The sequence below is a fragment of the Leuciscus leuciscus genome, assembly GCF_965113295.1.
Source record: "Leuciscus leuciscus genome assembly, chromosome: 21".
Classification (NCBI taxonomy): domain Eukaryota; kingdom Metazoa; phylum Chordata; class Actinopteri; order Cypriniformes; family Leuciscidae; genus Leuciscus; species Leuciscus leuciscus.
Window position 1 is genome coordinate 36,850,038 of NC_138745.1, and position 12,239 is coordinate 36,862,276.

The 12,239-nt window shown below is 40.2% G+C and overlaps 2 protein-coding genes across 2 annotated transcripts in view; both read right to left on the reverse strand.

The window, feature by feature from the left end:
* Positions 1-885: 885 nt before the first annotated feature.
* LOC309485531 (tripartite motif-containing protein 16-like) lies at positions 886-7,465 on the reverse strand. Its single transcript, XM_082152428.1, has 6 exons — positions 6,773-7,465; positions 4,833-4,928; positions 3,297-3,530; positions 3,054-3,213; positions 2,680-2,733; positions 886-1,814 (listed from the first exon to the last, which is right to left on the reverse strand). Exons 1-6 carry the CDS (start codon positions 7,340-7,342, stop codon positions 1,285-1,287), a joined length of 1,644 nt encoding a protein of 547 aa, XP_082008554.1. The 5' UTR covers positions 7,343-7,465; the 3' UTR covers positions 886-1,284.
* A 136-nt stretch (positions 7,466-7,601) lies between these two features.
* cyp4f3 (cytochrome P450, family 4, subfamily F, polypeptide 3) overlaps positions 7,602-12,239 on the reverse strand; it is a 15,874-nt gene continuing 11,236 nt past the window's right edge. Inside the window, 6 exon segments of the mRNA XM_082152429.1 lie at positions 7,602-8,168; positions 8,790-8,872; positions 8,944-9,008; positions 9,186-9,319; positions 10,101-10,230; positions 11,285-11,351. Coding sequence (XP_082008555.1) covers positions 7,991-8,168; positions 8,790-8,872; positions 8,944-9,008; positions 9,186-9,319; positions 10,101-10,230; positions 11,285-11,351 — 657 coding nt within the window. The 3' untranslated portion in view covers positions 7,602-7,990.

Here is a 12,239-nt window from a genome sequence, read left to right on the forward strand (position 1 = left end):
TTTTACTGACTCTTTCTCAAATCTCAGAGTTCAACAACCGCTTGCTCTAGAAAGATGGGTCAGCTCCCAGTTTATTTGGATCAACTTGCACCTCAGAATCACAACCTGTAAGTATGATTCATTATTGATGGTATATTATTTTCTACCTGGTGTTCAAAATACTTTTGTGTTTTATATTGTGTAAGTTTCCAGCTAACTGGCTAACTCACGTTATTACCGTCTTACTGAAATACTTCTGCTAATCAGCTGTGGGCCAGAGTTACCTAAAACTGCTTCTGTTAATGCAGATTGTCTGTTGTTCTCACTACTCTGAGGAAAGATAAAGGATGGAGCAAGATTTGTTTAGCAAACGTTAATGTTACATCAGTCATTCACATTAGTGCTGGACACTGTTATTGGTACAGTTACCGCACATGCACTGCAATAAATTAGAAATATACACATGGGTTTGTTGATGGACATACACTTGTTAATGCTGATGGTGAGGAATTAACATCTGTTTTTTAAACTGATTATCGCTGAGCAACGTCCTGCTCGAGTCGTCCTTGCGATGGAGGTTCGAGTTTAATAACTAGTTCTTCCAGTGTTTCATCATTGGACTTGCGCTCAGATTGATATGGTAAAATCAACGCCATCGTTACTGTATTTAATTCAATCGCTGAGCTTTAGGAAGCCTCTGGAGCTGAAGTACAGTTATGCTAATGAGCGACCAGTAGACCAATCACAACAGACTGAGCTGTCTGGCCAATCAGAGCAGAGTAGGCTCGTGGAAAGGAGGGATTTAGAGACAATGTGGTGATTTGCAGTGTTTATTATGAGAAAATTAAAGTGTTTTTTGTAAAACTATTGTAGGAGAATCCAAAACAAAATTAGGAGACTTGAAAATAGCATAATAGGGGCACTTTAATGCACATTTGACACCTTAATCTTTTTTGTTTGTATCTCTTGTTTCTATTTTATGTTTGCCATTATCTGTTATACATAAGATAACATACTCATTAAACAATTTTTTAAATTTTAACAATTTTTCTAAATCCCACTAATCAATGCATTAACATTGATTAATTTACACACAGAAAAGATGAACATACATTTCACATAATGAGAGATGATTAAACTGATTAGATACACCTTACTTAAATGTTCATATAACTTTTTTATTGTTAACGTACCGAGTGTCTATTTGATTATACAATATTCAGTGCACAGTGTACTGTATATGGACTATAGATCAGAAGTACAGATTTTCAACAAACTTATAAATGCTGTCTCTGTTTTCTGATTTCAGACTAAGGGAGGAATTTGAATGGAGCCTAAAAACCCGAGCCTGAACCCAAACCCCGGATAGAGAGGTTGAGTGAATGAGGTCTTGACTCGGTAAATGAGGCTCATAGTGTCAGAGACGTTGTAGAAGGACAGAGTTCCTGCACTGTGATCCAGATACACTCCTACTCGGGATGAACTGGGAATTTCAAGTTGTTTGGTCTCAGTGTTATCATGCCAGAAAGAGTATTGAGCAGATGTGCAGCATAGACACCAGGACTGATCATTGTGTCCGAATCCACTTTCAGTTCCAGGACCTTTAGTGACAATGCTCTTGTATGAAACGGCTATGATGACTGTGCCATTCCACTCCACCTCCCAGTAACAGCGGCTCGTCAAACCCTCTTTATTTAAGACCTGCCACCAACTATCGAATCTCTCGGGGTGATCAGGATTCGACTGAACTGCACCCCACATCAGCTTGGTGTTTCCTTCCGAAAAATGGAGATTGTTATGAGCTGTTTTGAGATCCAGCGTCAGTTTACAGGAATCTGAACAGGAAGAAAAACAGACTTTTATCTCTTCTGTGTTGCATAATATTACGGAAGCTTGTTTCCACCACAGAATAAAAAATAAAAAAGGTTTTTCCGCACAATTGCGAGTTTACATCTCGCAATTCAGAACTGCGTAATAAAAAGTCGCAATTGCGAGTTAAAGTAAAAATTGCGTGATATAAAGTCGCAATTGCGAGTTATAAAGTCAAAATTGCCTGATATAAAGTCGCAATTGCGAGTTATAAAGTCAAAATTACGTGATATAAAGTCGCAATTGTGAGTTATAAAGTAAAAATTGCGTGATATAAAGTCGCAATTGCGAGTTAAAGTAAAAATCGCGTGATATAAAGTCGCAATTGCGAGTTATAAAGTCAAAATTGCGTGATATAAAGTCGCAATTGCGAGTTATAAAGTAAAAATTGCGTGATATAAAGTCGCAATTGCGAGTTAAAGTAAAAATTGCGTGATATAAAGTCGCAATTGCGAGTTATAAAGTCAAAATTGCCTGATATAAAGTCGCAATTGCGAGTTATAAAGTCAAAATTACGTGATATAAAGTCGCAGTTGCGAGTTATAAAGTAAAAATTGCGTGATATAAAGTCGCAGTTGCGAGTTATAAAGTCTCTTTTTCCTTAAAATTGGACTCTATAACTCAGAATTGTGAGTTTATATCTCGCAATTCTGACTTTATAACTCGCAATTCTGAGAAATAAAGTTAAAATTGTTCAAATCTAAACTTGCAATTGTGAGATGAATGGTCACAATTATCTTTTAAAATGTTTTATTCTGTGGCAGAAACAAGCTTCCATAAGCATTCAATATGGCACTTCAACACTTTAAATAAAAAAAGAAAATGATTTACACTGCAAAAAATCCTCTCGGCTCTTGGGAGGCTGGAAAATCTGAACCTTTCGAACTGTGGGAATGCAGAAAAAGATTTCAAAGTCAACACAAACAGCTTTCTCAATCATTTCAGATCTCTGGAATGTTACGTAGTTTTAAGTGAAAATTTGGATTCTGATTTGCTGTCAATTTTTCTATCATTCACCAGCTGACTGTGATGCCAACCGTGATATAGTTGTGCTGCAGACACTGCGTTTCTCATATTAGAATGATTATTAATGCTTATCGCTCTTGGAGTGAATATGCTTTAACAGTTCTGCGATTGTAATGTCTTGCATGCTTTATTGTTATGTATTACTAAGTTTTCAAACTGTGTCAATGTGATAAGCTCACCTTTCTCAGATAACTGTGTGCAGTTCTCTTCGAGTAAATCTGTAATTTTGTCTTTTCTGTCAGAGATAGATTTCCTCACCTGTTCAAATAAGCCGTGACGACTCAAATGAACTCTGGGTGAATTTTCACACCTTTGAGGATTTGAGAGGGACTTAATTCTCTGCACAACAAAACACAGGACGCATCATGTTAACAGTCCCATGTAAAAGCATGAATCTACATGAAGAAGGATGTTAAAGGAACCTGGAGGAACATGAAGTCATCATCAGAAGTCAGAAGCATCTGAATGTTTGCATCTCTCTGTTGAAGCTCAGAAATCTCCTGCTGTAGTTGCTCTTGAACTTTCTCAGCTTGACTCACGGCCGTCTCCTCCTGATCTCGGATCAGTCGGATTATCTCATTGCATCGGGTCTTGATGGAGTCTGTCAGCTCTATGCAGAGTTTCTCCATGTCATCCACTGCTTCTTGGGCTGAGCGCTAGCAAACACAAGGGATTTGGTGATTTTGTGAGAGTGTCCTGCCGTACTGAATCATTCTTAAGGTCAACATAAAAAGGCTTTGCTGTTTTACTTCTGGAATTACAGCAGTACATTTTAGGGCTTTTCACACCGCGCTTAAAGGGATAGTTCACCCAAAAATGAAAATTAGCCCATGATTTACTCTCCCTCAATCCATCCTAGGTGTATATGACATTCTTCTTTCAGACGAATACAATCAGAGTTATATAAAAAAATGTCCTGGCTCTTCCAAGCTTTATAATGGCAGTGAATGGCTGTTGCGCTTTAGGCGTAATGTTGTGTTCTCACCAAAAGTGAAGCGTATATTAGTTTGGTGTGGCACGCCATAAGTGAACTGCGTTTGGCCAGAAGCTAGAATTTTACTTTGTAACATGTTAAATATAAATATTGTTTTTACACAAACACATGGCTTCGCTTCAGAAGGCCTTTTTTATTGAGGGTGAGTAAATCATGGGCTGATTTTCATTTTTGCGTGAACTATCCCTTTAAAGATATGGTCTTATTATTGGATATATATATTGGATATTATTGGATATAGATACGAGGGTCCGTGGCTCTACCATTAGAGAAAGCTTAACAGTAAACTTGGATCACGTGTGTCTTGATAGCCAATCGCATTGCAGGCTTTACGTCATCGAATTTCTTTCAGAGTTGTGCAAGTCAATCAATGTTTGCGGATACGATAGAAATGAATGAAAAGTGCCGTAAACTGAATAAACTGAAACTAAAACTAAAGTCACAAAACTTTGTGTGACTTCTCTTATAAAACAGTATTTTTTGGGGGTGTAAACTCTAAAAATAGATTAATACAAAATTAACGTTTAAAGGGAAATAATGGCTGTTGATTCCTTAAATGATAAGCTGTTTTCCCACAAAAGCAGTTTATTCAGCGTAGTGAAGCCTCTCCTCCAGTGACATCCATAAAAAATAAAATAAAAACAGCCTCTGGTCTCTTTATGAGGATTAATTGTTAACCCTGGGTAAATTATGAGCAGTGTGAAACGTGAAGCAAGATAACCCAGGATTCCCGGGGTTTAGAATGACCCAGGATTATATTTCAAGTGTGAAAATCCCTTTTGATGAAAAATTACACACATTATGAACCTTTAATTTCTTTAGAATGGCATACAGTGATGAATCTTTCATATTAACCAGGGGTGTGTTTTGGATTTCATTTTATTTTTTCTTAGGAAAAGTCACCCATCAAATTTTTCTGAGGCACTGAAGGCATTGAAAGAGCGTAGCATTACACAAAACTCACCCTGGTTGTCCCCACTGATGTTGTGAGCTCCGTTAACTTGTTCTCTCCTCTCTGAATCCTCTTTTTCGAGTTACTTTGCATCTCCTCAATCTCTGTCTGTGGACAAACATGTTACATCAGCTAATGTCTTGTGTGCATGAAATTCAGACACAGAATAACTTCTATGAATTTTTGGTTACACTTTATTTTAAGATGTCATTGTTACAGAGTAATTATATATTTAAGTACTGAGTAATATTAAGCAACTACATGTACTTACTATAGGGTTAGGGTAGGATTAGGATTTGGTTGAGGGTTAATTGCATGTAATTATACATTATTTACTGTTTTTACTTTGATAAGTACATGTAACATATGTAACAAGGACACTAAAATAAAGTGTTACTGAATTTTTGTTAATGAAATTCATATATGTGATATATTTGCTTGTGTCACCTTCTGAATTAAATCTACAGTGAACTGAATTGATTGAATAATGACTGCTTTAGTTGAATCGAGTTTGTTTCATAAGTGATGAACTTTTCGACACTGACAGTTATAGTGAACTGAACTGATCTGAATAATGACTCTATTGTCTTAGCGGCTTTACAGCAGAATTTGAATTTGTCTCATATTTGATGGTTTGCATCATTGATTCTGTTATTTTCCTGTTCAGCTGATTTGAAACGATCTGTAATAAAGCTGATGAGACTTGACCTTCTACATTGATTCCTGTAGGCATCTGCCAAAGATGGCGACTGTGGGCCCTATCATACACTCGGTGCAATGCAGCGCCAGGCGCGACGCAAACTGTGTTTTGCTAGTTTCAGTCCGACGCAATTTTCATTTTTACGTCCTGCGCCACCCTTGTTTAAAAAGCAAATGCATTTGCGCTCATTTGTGGCCCATGAGCTGCTGGTCTGAGAACTGATACACTGACCAACAAAAACAGGCACACAAAACATGCCAAATATTAATAATAAAAGGATTACAATGTAAAAGATTAATATTGTGAACATTAAGATATGGTGAATCCGGCTTGTCCCGTAGATTGTCTGCTTGCGATTTAACCTTACACACACACACACACACACAGCTTTAACCTCGCGCACGAGCAGATCCGTTTGCTCTCTAGAGAAGCGATCAGTTTTTCCGCTTGCAAATTCCGCCATGTTTGTAGCGAATCCGTCATGGATTTGAAAGGGAATGGGAGATGAGACTCTGGTTGGTTTATTTCACGTAACGCCCAAAACACACCCATTACTCAGAGAGTAGAGACAAAACACACCCATTACTCATTAAGAGAATAGAGACGACCATTTTTCCCGTTGTTAAACTATCAAAAGTGGATTCAAAGTGCACTTGCGCCCTGCGCTTTAGACCATGAGCTTAGGGCGCTTTCACACTTGGTTCGATTGCCTGTTCCGAACCCGAGTTCGATTGCTCCCCCCTCCCCCCAATGGACTGTGTTCACATTATATTATTTCTATCCAAACCGCGGTACGCTTGCGTCATCAGGCTGCTTGGTAACCGCGAATGAAAAGGCGCCCAAATGGATAGCCTTGCTCGTTGACATTTGTTATTCTTTTTTTTAACCTTTGGTTTTGTTTTCAACCTAGACATACAGAAACACACTTGCGTCTGTCTGCCGAAAAAATTCTGAAAACGTTTCAAAGACAGCGGGCTGTCCGCCGAAGACACATTATACGTCATCAATAGCGGTTCACTTCCGCGGTTTGGTTCGCTTGCGTTCATATCAGCAGCGAACCGTACCCGAGTTCAAATGAACCGTACCCCAGACCACCTTTTTAATCGGACTCGAGTACGGTTCGCGGGTGCGCACCCGAGTTCGGAAGACAGCGTTCACATCATCCAAACGAACCGAACTCTGACGTCATTCGAACCCGGGTGCGCACCAAAAGTGCTAGTGTGAAAGCGCCCTAAAATAGGGCCATATTTACCTGTTTCGTTTGTCTTTCAGTGGCCACTGACACAACGTCGTGCTCTCTGTGTTCCTTCAGAACACAAAGCAAACACACAAACTGTTGATCTGTCTGGCAGTAAACTTCCAGCGGTTTCTTGTGAGTAGAACAAATCATTTCTTTGACCTCACAGAAAGCCGAGACTAATTTATGGCCCTTGTACGCTGCAGACACACGGTGAGGCTTCAGGTGTAGCTCACAAAAGGACACCACACACACCAAGCACGATTTCACAGCTTTGTACTTTATCCCCGTGCAAACATCACACGGCACATCATCAAGCTCAGCGTAACAAAGAGTGGCTTCAGGCATCATCATATTCCTTAGTTTGTCCGCCAGATCTGCCAGCATTGTGTTTTTCCTGAGAGCCGGTCTTGCACTGAAGGTCTGTCTGCACTGAGGACAGCTGTAGATTCCCTTCTGATCCTCATGATCCCAACAGCCTGTAATGCAGTTCATACAGTAACTGTGTCCACAGGGAATGGTCACGGGATTCCTGGGCATATCCAGACATACCGGACAGCAGAACGCTAAAGAAGCCTCCGCCATCTCACCTCGCAAACAAAGTCTGCTAGTTTCGGTTTCTGCTTAAAGATAAGCATGTGACTTCCTTATTTTCGGTTGTATGTGTAACTTTTGGCTACTGAAGAAATCCCGACTACGTCACCTAGGGTCTCATCACCCAGGAAAATAAAGTAAAAAATTAATTAATTAATTAAAAAACCCCAAAAGAAATTAAACCAAAATGCGGTCACAATAACATGAAGGTCCTGCTGGTTCGAATTGGATTTAAAGACAGACACGTGACTTCCAAACTATGCAAATTTATTTCACAAAAAGAATATTTATTCCACTAAAAGCTTTCGAAAAAAGAGAAAAATATACTCTTGACAGTATAACATTTGGCTTAAAGTACTTAATAGAGAAAACAACAACACAAAGAGGAGTGGGTATTTAAATATATTAATGGAACATATTTCAATATTTTTAATATTTAAAAAAGCGAAATTGGCAATGTAACAAAGTTTTCCTCAATCCTGAATAGCATGATCAGTATAGGCAGCTGGAGTAGTATGTGTTACAAAACAGTTGCTTTGCAATTCAGCAGTGTTGCATTACACACTTCCCCTTTAAAACGTTGAATCAATAATAAATTATTGGAAAAAATTCACAGTAAGTATTGTAAGCGTGTGTGTTTCAGTGCTGTGAGTCGGGGAGCGCCTCGAGGGTTAACATCATTCCTCCTTCAGCTCGGAGAACCAGCTGATAGTGACGCCGAACCGGCTTGAGTCCCGGGAGAATCCTGAACCTCCGCAGAGTCTGAGCCACAACTACCCTGATCTCCGCCATCGCGAAGTTCTGCCCGATACAGTTCCTGAAGGAGACGAGAGAGAGAGAGAGAGGAGGTAAACGTGTCTGTGTGTGTGAGAGAGAGAGAGGAGGGAAACTGTGTGTGTGTGTGTGTGAGAGAGAGAGAGGAGGGAAACTGTGTGTGTGTGTGAGAGAGAGAGAGGAGGGTAAAACATGAGTGTGTGTGTGTGAGAGAGAGGAAAACGTGTCTGTGTGTGAGAGAGAGAGGAGGAAAAACGTGTGTGTGTGTGTGTGTATGTGTGTGTGTGTGAGTCTGAGAGTGTGTGTGTGTGTGAGAGAGAGAGAGGAGGTAAAACGTGTGTGAGAGAGAGGAGGGTAAAACATGAGTGTGTGTGTGTGAGAGAGGAAAACGTGTCTGTGTGTGTGAGAGAGAGAGGAGGAAAAACGTGTGTGTGTGTGTGTGTGTGTGTGTGTGAGTCTGAGAGTGTGTGTGAGAGAGAGAGAGGAGGTAAAACAGGTGTGAGAGAGAGGAGTAAACTGTGTGTACGTATGTGTGTGAGAGTGCATGTGAGAGAGTGTGTGTCTGTGTGAGTGTGTATGAGAGTGCGTGTGTGTGTGTGTGTGTGTGTGTGTGTGTGTGTGTGTGTGTGTGTGTGTTTGTTTGTTTGTGTGTTAGGGAACTCACCTGGGTCCGGCTGAGAAAGGGATGAAAGCGTGAGGAGTGCGTGTGTGTGAGTTCTCCGGGGCGAAGCGCATCGGGTCGAACACCTGAGGAAAGAGGATTCATCAGATCTGAGGTTTTCTCAGTGAAGGAACGCAGAAAAACTGTTGAGCCTCACCTCTGGATCAGGCCAGACCTCCGGGTTACGGTGCACTCCATAAATACTGATCAGACACAGACATCCTGCACACACACACACACACACACACACACGCCTCAATGAGAAACTGAGCATCATTTATTCTCCCATGATGCAATGCTCCTGCAGTCATGGCACCATGTGTTTATCATAAGGTGTGTGTGTGTGTGTGTGTGTGTGTGTGTGTGTGTGTGTGTGTGTGTGTGTGTTTGTGTGTGTACCCTGTGGAATGACACAGTCTCCTGGTGTCTTCATGTTCTGAGAGTAATAGCGCGTCACCGCTAGAACGGGCGAGTGAAGCCTCAGACTCTCCTTGATGCACATGCTGGTGAAGGTCAGCTGACTCAGATCCTCCCTGCAGCCAATCACAGCGCAGAATTACACCTCACTCACAGTATATCACTCCTTATATGGGCATTCACTGTTTATCATCATTGGATGTGTTCAGAACAACATACTACACACTGCTCTTACTGTTTCAGCAATATATTTTATGTAGACTGTGCAAAGTATGCGTGCTTATATATATATATATATACAGTAAATATACTGTATATTGTTATTTTGTATGAGTGTCACTGACCAGCTGATGTGGTGTGTGTCCCTGTAGTGAGTGTGTATGAGTGTCACTGACCAGCTGATGTGGTGTGTGTCCCTGTAGTGAGAGTGTATGAGTGTCACTGACCAGCTGATGTGGTGTGTGTCCCTGTAGTGAGTGTGTATGAGTGTCACTGACCAGCTGATGTGGTGTGTGTCCCTGTAGTGAGTGTGTATGAGTGTCACTGACCAGCTGATGTGGTGTGTGTCCCTGTAGTGAGAGTGTAAGAGTGTCACTGACCAGCTGATGTGGTGTGTCCCTGTAGTGAGTGTGTATGAGTGTCACTGACCAGCTGATGTGGTGTGTCCCTGTAATGAGAGTGTATGAGTGTCACTGACCAGCTGATGTGGTGTGTCCCTGTAGTGAGTGTGTATGAGTGTCACTGACCAGGCGATGCTGTGTGTGTCCCTGTAGTGAGTGTGTATGAGTGTCACTGACCAGCCAATGTGGTGTGTCCCTGTAGTGAGTGTGTATGAGTGTCACTGACCAGGCGATGCTGTGTGTGTCCCTGTAGTGAGTGTGTATGAGTGTCACTGACCAGGCGATGCTGTGTGTGTCTTCGTGCCGCAGGAGCGACTGGATCTCGTCACGACAGCGCTCCTGATGATCCTGATGCATGGCCAGATTATAGAAGATCCAGGAGAGAGCGCTGGCGGTGGTGTCGTGACCTGAACACACACCAGTCACGCTTTCATCAGAACCAAACCAACAGCAAACCACTGAATATATGAGCTAAGTGTGTGTTTTTTTTAACAAAAATCCACTTTTCTCAGTTATCCTTAAAGAATTTGAAAATGACTTTTCTAGGATTCAATCTAGTAGTAATGGAGAAGCTATTAAAGTGGTGGTATAATGCCCTTTTCACAAGATGTAAAGTAAGTCTCTGATGTCCCCAGAGTGTGTGTGTGAAGTTTCAGCTCATAATATCCCACAGATATTTGTATATAACATGTTAAAGTTGTCACTTTTTGAGGGTGAGCAAAAACGCACCGTTTTTGTGTCTGTCCCTTTAAATGCAAATGAGCTGCTGCTCCCGGCACAGAGGGCGGAGCTTCAACAGCTTGCACTCACACACACACACGCACTGAACATTTCAAAAACGTTTAGTCTTTTATGTTCAAACCGGAGTCAGACAAAGATGGAGAGACTCAAGAAGAAGTGACAACATGTAGAAGCAACAGGACATTTCTGAATGATTAGTTGATGAATTTATGTAGCTGATGTGTAGTTATCTTCTAGTCATTGATTAGCATATTCTGTCTTGATAATCTAAAAATCGTGTTCAGGGGGCGGGGTTTATGTAAATTTTAGGGTTTGTGATGTCACTAACCCGGGAGGAAGCTCGTGTAGTCTCTACCAGCCGTTTGTTGTAGTCCTTAGAAAGCGATTTCTTTAAAAGCAAATATCTCCCTTTGCTTTGAACTTTGAGCATTGTAACTTTGCAGATGTTGTTTATGATCAAACAGCAACATTACACACTAACTAAAGTTAGAAAAGACAAATCATAATCAACCACTCCTTTAAGAGTACTGTCTTCAAAGTCTTTGAATGATACTAAGGTCTTGTATTTTGGTGAATGTTTTATTTATTTATTTATTTGTGTGTGTGTGTGTGTGTGTGTGTGTGTGTGTGTGTGTGTGTGTGTGTGTGTGTGTGTGTGTGTGTGTGTGTGTGTGTGTGTGTGTGTGTGAAAAAATCCAGTGAATATGAGCTCAGACTCGCCTGCAAACATGAACATATCTGCATGTGCCTGGATCTCCTCGTTCGTGAGTCCCTCGTCGTTCTCATCCTGAACAGCAGAAAACTGCATTAAATATATTACCTTCACATATCCATCAGGAACACTTCCTTTAGTTCAGGATAAACATGATTGTTTAAAGTTTCTGAAAGAGTCTCTTCTGCTCACCAAAGCTGCATTTAATTGATCAAAAATACTGTAAAAATTGTGAAATATTAATGTAATGTAAAACGGCTGTTCTCTATGTGAATATATAGTAAAGTGTAATTTAATTCTGTGATCAAAGCTGAATGTTCAGCATCATTACTCCAGTCTTCAGTGTCACATGATCCTTCACAAATCATTCTAATAAGATGATTTGATGCTCAAGAAACATTTATGATTATTATCAGTGTTGAAAACAGTTCATATGTTTGTGGAAACTGTGATACATTCCCATTTAAAAGTTTGGGGTCAGTAAGATATTTTTTTAAAGAAACAGAAATCAATACTTTTATTCAGCAAGGATGAATTAAATTGATCAAAAGTGACAGTAAAGACGTTTAGAATGTTACACAAGATTCTATTTCAAATAAATGCTGCTCTTTTCATATGAATGTGAAGAATTCATATTCTTTTAATATATTCATCAAAGAATCAAAGAAAAAGTAAATGTTTCTTGAGTGTAAAAGCTTGAAATGACTCTAATAGACTTCAGTGTGTTTAGATTAGAATTTTTGACTGTAGAAAATCAAATAAACGCAGCCTTGTTGAGCATTAGATACTTCTTTCTACACCAACAAAATCTTAAAGGGATTTTCCACAAGTTGGTATGATTTTTTAGGGTGTCCATGTAAAGTTTGTAACATACTTTGGTTAAAATTCCTCAATGGTTGTGTGAAACAACACCCTTTACCTCCTCAAAAACAGCTCTGTTCACAGCGACCCGTTTCGGTGCAT

Bases quoted from the DNA above. Each gene is read 5' to 3' on its own strand.
- LOC309485531 (XM_082152428.1), bottom strand. From the start codon at position 7,342: ATGGCGGAGGCTTCTTTAGCGTTCTGCTGTCCGGTATGTCTGGATATG. The intron at 4,929-6,772 runs GTAAATATGGCC...GTTTGTCCACAG, and splicing joins CTGAAAGACAAACGAAACAG to ACAGAGATTGAGGAGATGCA. The intron at 1,815-2,679 runs GTAAATCATTTT...CTTCCTGTTCAG, and splicing joins CCGAGAGGATTTTTTGCAGT to ATTCCTGTAAACTGACGCTG.